The following is a 7,298-nucleotide window of genomic DNA, read 5'->3' on the forward strand; positions in this document are numbered from 1 at the left end:
AGTGAATTCGGGCATCTCTGTAAAATGGTGGTAATGAATTGGTGCTGGCAACAATTTTGCTTTATCTTTTAACTGGGCTTAGCAAGGAGGAGGTAGTCAATTTCTGTATCTGTAGAGGGGAGCTTCCCAGCTTCTCTTCCTATCTGTCTGAAGCAAAAAAGGGGCCCTTCTCCTACATGCCAGGCAGGCTGCAGCTGTGAAGGAAAAGTGTGTGCACATAGAGTTGCCAACTCCACATTGGGAAATTCCTGGAGATTAATGCCCAGCATTAATCAGATATAATACTATAGCGTCTATTGTCTGAAGTAGCCATTTTCTCCTGGGGATGTTATCTCTCGTCTGATCACATATAATTCTGGGAGATCTCCAGATGGAGATCTGGAGGTTGGCAACCCTATAGTGCATTCCAGACTAAGTGCCTGTAAGGTAAATGTAAAGGTCTCCCTTGCTCAAGAGCTAGTCGAATCCGACTCTAAGTGGTGGTCATGTGGGCGGCATGACTAAATGCTGAGGCGCAGGGAACGCTGTTACCTTCCCACCAAAGCAGTACCTGTTTATCTACTTGTAATTTCTTGCTTTCGAACTGCTAGGTTGGCGGGAGCTGGGGCCAGCACTAGGGTCTACAACTGCTGAACTACAGACCTTCCAGTCTGCAGCTCAGTGTCTTAACCTCTGAGCCATCATGGCCTATAGCTATCCTTAAATCCTTATAGCAAGTTATTGGGAGGCAAAACAAAGCAGGGTTTGGGGCTGGGGGGGGGGGGGAAATTCAAGTGAAGATGATGTCATGAATCATAGGAGCCATCCATCCAAAACAATGTGATCTTCTGTGATCTGTTAGAAAAGCCTCATTTCACGCTCATAGGAAGAAATAGACACTTTTATAGTGGGGGGGTGGGATTCCCCTTTGGCACACTGCAACCCCATATGTTCCCCCAAGAGCACTACGGTCAGGGGTGCAGCACCTATTGGTGGTTCCAGGCCCCAAGGACATCAAGTTGGCTGCGACCAGGGCCAGGGCTTTCTCGGCGGCGGCTCCTGTCTGGTGGAACGAACTCCCAGAGAAGATCCGGGCCTTGCGGGACCTGGCACAGTTCCGCAGGGCTTGTAAGATGGAGTTCTTCCACCAGGCCTTTGCATAGGAGCCGCCATCATTGTGCCACCACTGAGCTGCCATCTTCAATGGTGGATTAGATCTATAAGTGAGACAGCCCTGAGAAAACCTAGATGACCAAAGAACTTATGTTGTCAGGTTAGGTTGACAAATGGAACCCATCTTGGACTAATAAGACTTAACATCAAGAGCACAGCACTTTATATAATGATTGTTTTTATGCTGTTTTAATTGTTTGTTATGGCATTTGCCTCTGTTGTTAGCCACCCTGAGCCCATTTGGGGAGGGCGGGATATAAATCTAATTTATAAATAAAAATAAACCCATGGGAGTGGGCTAGTAAGGATTTTCATGCATTTACAAGGCTTGGTAGGGCTATTATTTCGTCATCCCTTCCCCATCCCCTGGGGTCTTTCGGGCCAAAAGTGTTAGGAGAGCGGGAGCACACAGATTTACTTGGGAGCATCCGGAGCTGCGAGGACTAGTCCTTTAAAGCAAGGGACAGCTGGGAGGGGGAAGCTGGAAAAACAGCAACAGGTGGAAAAACAGCCATATGGAAAAGGTTGCCTCCAGCAGGAAAGAAAGCAAGACACATTCCAGAGGGCTCTCGAGGACCTGTGTTGTGATGTCAAGAGTAGACTACCTCTCCCTTTTTTTGAGACACAAGTAAACCGAAGTCTTTTCCTCGCTGTGCCCAATACCGAAAGCATTTTTAACGCCATGAAGGGGATACAGTGAGTATTCGAACGACGTCCAGCAAGTACCTAAGTTAGAAAAAAAATCCCGTTGTGTCGCAACTACGGGTAAGTCTTAAATGGAACGGGACCCACTCCCCAAAACTGGGTTTACGCTCATACTCTTGCGTTACCCATGAGGCTGTAACCCTATGGGACTACTTAGAAGACTATTCAGCGCAATGCGATTTACTTCCGAGTAAACCACTGGCACAAGAATAAGGTACTTTTTCCTTTTAAATAGGGAGACATAACTTTACACCCTGCTCTGTGACGCCACAAACTATACGCTTTTAACCCTCACACTTTAATAAATAAAAAAACTAGCTAAGTATAAACTCATTGAAGTCCCCGCCCGAGATATTTTCCTCCCCTCGTTTCTCCTCGCATCGCCACCCGCACCTTTATTTCCTCCCTGTTATCCTACTCCCTCCCCCCCTTCTTGTTTTTGCAACTACTTTTCCCTTCCCCCTCCGCCTTTGTATTTTTAAACCAAGCTATCTTACGCTCCTCCGACCAATAGCAAATCAGAACGTTTTTCTTAGCCAATAGCAGGTGCCTGCGAGATATTTTTTCCAACTGTATCGGCCCTCCAATCGGAGGCGGGTTCTTAATCTTCCTCTCTCCACACTCCCTAACCGGTTTCAACGGGTATGAGCGTAAGCAATGCCCTCTCCGCCTCTTCTTTCTTCCCTCCCCTTTCTCGACCGAACACAGTTAGTTGGGATTCGAGTGACGTTCCTTGAACTCTTAGCCAATCAAGTACTTCGCAGGACACAGGGGCGTGGCTTTGTCGTGTTTAAACCAACAGGGCAGCCAACCAAAAGCCCTGAGGGGTGGGCCTTGTACAGAGCCTCGCAGGTCAAGTTGCTGTGGCGGGCAGGGCTGTGGAAAACAAGAGGCAATCAAGTGCGCGAGAAACGACCCATTTGGCTGCTGCGAACGGAGAAGGTGATTCGAGCGCTTTCGTCGACTCCCGGGCGTTACTTCGCAGCTGCCGCTTCTTTTTCCCCGCACGCCACACGAGGCAAAAGGTTTAGGACGATATACGTGAATTTCTTTCACTTCAGAATTCGGGCTGTGTAATGGTGACGGGGGTGGGGGAGAAGGTAAAAGTTTCCGGGGAGAGAGTTGACGAGTCTTAGAAAAGGGGCAGAATCGCCTCTGAAGGTGGGGAGGGGAAATACGTGGGCAGGGAAGCGCAGTTAGTGGGGGAAGAGTAAATATTCCGGCGGGAAAGCGTGGCTGGAGCCGCCGGGGATTCGAGGGGGGGGCTCTTGACAGACATGGGCGGTGGGGGGGGGAAGGGCTGTAATCATTCCCAATGGCGACCGTTTTTTCGTTCGCATTTATTTTTCCGCTTCTCTTCCTCCTCCTTGCCAGGGACTGGTGCCGCCGCCATGGGCAAAGGCGACCCCAACAAGCCGCGGGGCAAAATGTCCTCCTACGCTTATTTCGTGCAAACGTGCCGCGAGGAGCACAAGAAAAAGCACCCGGATTCCTCGGTGAACTTTGCTGAGTTTTCCAAGAAATGCTCCGAGAGATGGCGGGTAAGAGGCTCCTCCACCAGGCCCGGCTGGGCCCGCCTTGTTCCCCCAAGCCCCGCCTCCCGCCCGCTTGGCGCGCGTTGCAGTTACAGGCGCGCGCCTAAGTATTTAAAAGGCGGGAACGGAGCGTCTCTCCCGCCCCCCGGAGTTTTTGCAGTCTCGAAGATCCGGAGCAAGCAGCAATGCATGGGCAGCAGGCATTGCAGCTCTAAACCAGGCTTGTAACAAGAATATGAGTTTAGGTTTTGCATAATAATGAAAAGTTGCATAAAACACCAAGTATATATGTTTTGCATTCTTGGAGGGGGGTCACAACTTTTTTACAATTGCTGTTGTCATAGGCTGGCTTGTAAATGCACTGACAGTTGAGGCATTGCTATGATTCTGGAATGCTAAATGGTTCTACTTGTTAAGGGATTGTATGAGAAAGGTAATGTTAAAGTGCTCAGTAGTGAAGGCAGTGAACTGATTCCTTCAAAGTAAATGTTGCAAGCAATTGTGTGTTCAACTTACAACTGGTGTGGTGGTCTTTTCACCGACTAGCTACATATTTGGATTTAAAGAAGAAAATTGTGTCTGTTTTCCAAAAGTTGTGCTGGGGCAGTAGTGGTTTTCTGTAAAATATCTTAACTGGAGGTAATAGAAAGATGTCAGAGGGGTTATCCTGGTAGGTTCTTGTAGAAAAACTGTCAGGATTACCTTAAAGCCTTGTGTAGGTGCACAACACTTCTGTGATTGAGGTTCTGACTGAGGTACTGTTGGAGAAATCTGGGTTATAAGCACCGAAATGCTGTATTGCTGTTCACTTTGTTACATGCCCTATGATGTGTGGAATTGGTAGTATTGTACAAGAATCCAGTTAAGACTGCAAACATTCCTGCAAGCTTCTGTTGGGAAGGAATTCTGCTTTTGGTGGCCTTTGGTTCCAAAGGATCATAACATCTGTCACTTCAGCTGGTTAAATAACAACAATACAGCTTTAAGAACTTGATTTATTTCTGTATTGTAGACGTAACATAAATGCTTTTTTTGTGGCTTCTTTTAAGGAATAGAGGCTTTGAACATGCAATAATGATGCTTTGTGGAAGGTATTCACCCTGCCCAAGGTCCCAACATATTTTAATCTAAATAAAACTGACATTTTTTGTCCTCTGTAGACAATGTCTGCAAAAGAAAAGTCAAAGTTTGAAGACATGGCAAAGGGCGACAAAGCTCGTTATGAAAGGGAGATGAAAAGCTACATTCCTCCTAAAGGGGAGAAGAAGAAGAAAAAGGATCCCAATGCTCCAAAGCGACCACCGTAAGATACATTTTTAAAAGCCTTATAAAGTATTTAATTCCACTTGTTTTGGTGAAGTTTCATGTTTATTTTAAAGGAAAAATAGTATTTAAATTGGTAAAAGATGCCTGTTTTGCTGTATTGTGAGATATTTGACAGTCCCTCTTTCCTTTATGCTTTAGTTCTGCATTCTTCCTGTTTTGTTCTGAACATCGTCCAAAGATCAAAAGTGACCATCCTGGTTTATCTATTGGGGATACAGCAAAAAAACTAGGAGAAATGTGGTCTGAGCAATCAGCAAAAGACAAGATACCCTTTGAGCAGAAGGCAGCAAAACTAAAGGAGAAATATGAAAAAGTAAGTAGAGATTATTCATATTCTGAACTGTTGTACTTTGTGGTTCACTTAGTACTGCTTTGTGGCTACCTTGCGTTGCACATTAACAAATCCGCAGGAAGAAAAAAAAAAAATCCAGTGTATGTTTTGGCTACTGTTAATTTTCAAACTGTGTTCTGTACCAATTCTGAGAGCAACAAGGGATGTATGTTCAAAATGTGTGGAAGAATGAGACATGACCATATAGTCCCCAGCCCTTTTAAGCCTGTGGTTACCTTTGGAGTTCTGACAAATGGTGGTGGGTGCAATGACAAAATGGCTGCCATGAGAGACAGCCAATGACAAAATGGCTGCTGGAGGAGGCAGAGCCACCCACAGAGGAAGCTCGCATGCAGCGGAGAAGAGGAGTAATAAAAAATACACTAGAAAGAAGGGTGAGATAAAATTAAACTAAAAGTGGTGGCAGCTGTAATGGAGAAATTATTCTGCATAGCCAATCAGAAGCCCTGCTGGGCCAAAAATTCCACATGGCTCCACCCACTTTCTTGAAAACCCTTGGGCACCAGAATAGTCAGCTTTCACTGTGGCACCCAGAGGCCACCCTGTTGGAGACCCCCGGTAGAGAATATCTGACTTGAAAGAGTGCTTGATGGGAACCCAAACGTCAAGAACAAATTAGATAAATGTTTTTCGTTCTTGATGTATGTTAATAAACTAAGCTTGTGTTCAAGGTTTCAATATTATTTGCAGGATGTTGCAGCATACCGTTCCAAGGGCAAAGGTGATGCAGGAAAGAAAGGTCCAGGTAGGCCAGCAGGTTCAAAGAAGAAGACAGAACCTGAAGAAGAGGAAGAAGAGGAGGAGGAAGAAGAAGAGGAGGAGGAGGAAGAAGAGGAGGAAGATGAAGAAGATGAAGAGTAAATTGATAAACTTGCTGTAAAGATTTGTGCTCAAAAGTCCATGATTTTGCTAAGAATGTGAAGTTGAGTGCAGCTCATTGTTAGCTTCAGTATAAAAAAACTGTACAGAATTGTGTATAGGTAATGTGATTATCTGTAGGGAGACCTGTATTCTAATGTATGTGGCTGAAGGCCACTACTGTTAGATTTGAAAGCTGATACTGTCAAATGTTCTGGCATATTTAATGGTTTTTTGAAATTCAATGACTGCTTGGTTTTGAGCAAAGTGAAACATAGGTAGCAAAATAGTCAACCTTGTTTTGCATACTATTACATTGTATTACTTTTTTAACAATTTTGTAATAAAATTATGTACATTATTCTGTTGTGACATGGAAAAGTTAATTAATCTTGTATTGAAACAAGGCTGAGATTTTCAGACCATCATTACCATCATTTAAATCACCATTTTTCATGTGAAGGAGTTGAGCAAAGTAAAGGAGATTACACCTCTCCACTGTTAATCATGAATTTGTTAATGAGGAAAATAAGCTAAGATGTAGTGTTTATATACACGCACCCCTGGCTTACATGCTCTTTTGCATGCTGCAGTTCTGTCCCATGAATGATAGCAAAGCCATAACTTAGCATCTGATCTAGCAGGTTATAGATTATGTTTATCCTCAAACCATCATTTGTGTCAAAACAAGATAGGGAATCTCTGCTTGACAGGAGGAGGAGAGAAGGGAACATACAAACCCATCATTTGATTGTTTCTTGAATCAGGGCTAAATGGCAATTTTATTTATGGCATTTATATGCTGTTTTTGTCCCCAAAGCACCTTACAAGAATAATACAATAGAACAAACTATAACTTCACAATATCATTTACACAATTTTTACCTGTCTAAGTGGGTAGCAAAATTGAACAATCTCACTGATGTAGCTCCTTTCAGACATAAGAAGTGCTTGCTATGTTGGCATAGCAAAGTCATCGAGACACGACTGAGCTTGAGTTTGGACTTTCATGTCCCACAAGTAGAAAGTAGTGTGCAGTGGCTAGCTGTGGCTTCAACAGATAGCTCTCAGATCCACTAGTTAAAGCTAAGGTCCTCAATGTGTATTTCAAGGAAAAGTTGGCATTCACATTTCATAGTTTTCAGATGTATTGAGTGCTGAGCTGTGTTGCTGTTGTGATCCAGCTTTTCCCGTTTCCCTTGGTTTTCAGTGTATTGGATAATGGTGCAAGTGTCCTGGATTCAGAGATCTGTGTGGTATAAGCAGTCTTAGAACCCACCTGAAGTGAACAAGTGGGAGGGGCTATGTCTTAGTAATAGAGCATGATCAATCCGTGGCATCTATTGGAAAGGATTGGGTAGGAGGGGATG

At 44.4% G+C, this 7,298-nt stretch overlaps 1 protein-coding gene across 1 annotated transcript; it reads left to right on the plus strand.

Moving 5' to 3' along the window:
- The first annotated feature begins 2,804 nt into the window (after window positions 1-2,804).
- HMGB2 (high mobility group box 2) lies at window positions 2,805-6,229 on the plus strand. Its single transcript, XM_015408133.1, has 5 exons — window positions 2,805-2,882; window positions 3,232-3,398; window positions 4,553-4,695; window positions 4,857-5,031; window positions 5,761-6,229. The coding sequence occupies exons 2-5, from the start codon at window positions 3,249-3,251 to the stop codon at window positions 5,929-5,931; spliced, it is 639 nt and encodes a 212-aa protein (XP_015263619.1). The 5' UTR covers window positions 2,805-2,882; window positions 3,232-3,248; the 3' UTR covers window positions 5,932-6,229.
- Window positions 6,230-7,298: the final 1,069 nt, after the last annotated feature.

This window comes from Gekko japonicus, unplaced genomic scaffold, assembly GCF_001447785.1.
Source record: "Gekko japonicus isolate JY-2015 unplaced genomic scaffold, Gekko_japonicus_V1.1 scaffold109, whole genome shotgun sequence".
NCBI lineage: Eukaryota > Metazoa > Chordata > Lepidosauria > Squamata > Gekkonidae > Gekko > Gekko japonicus.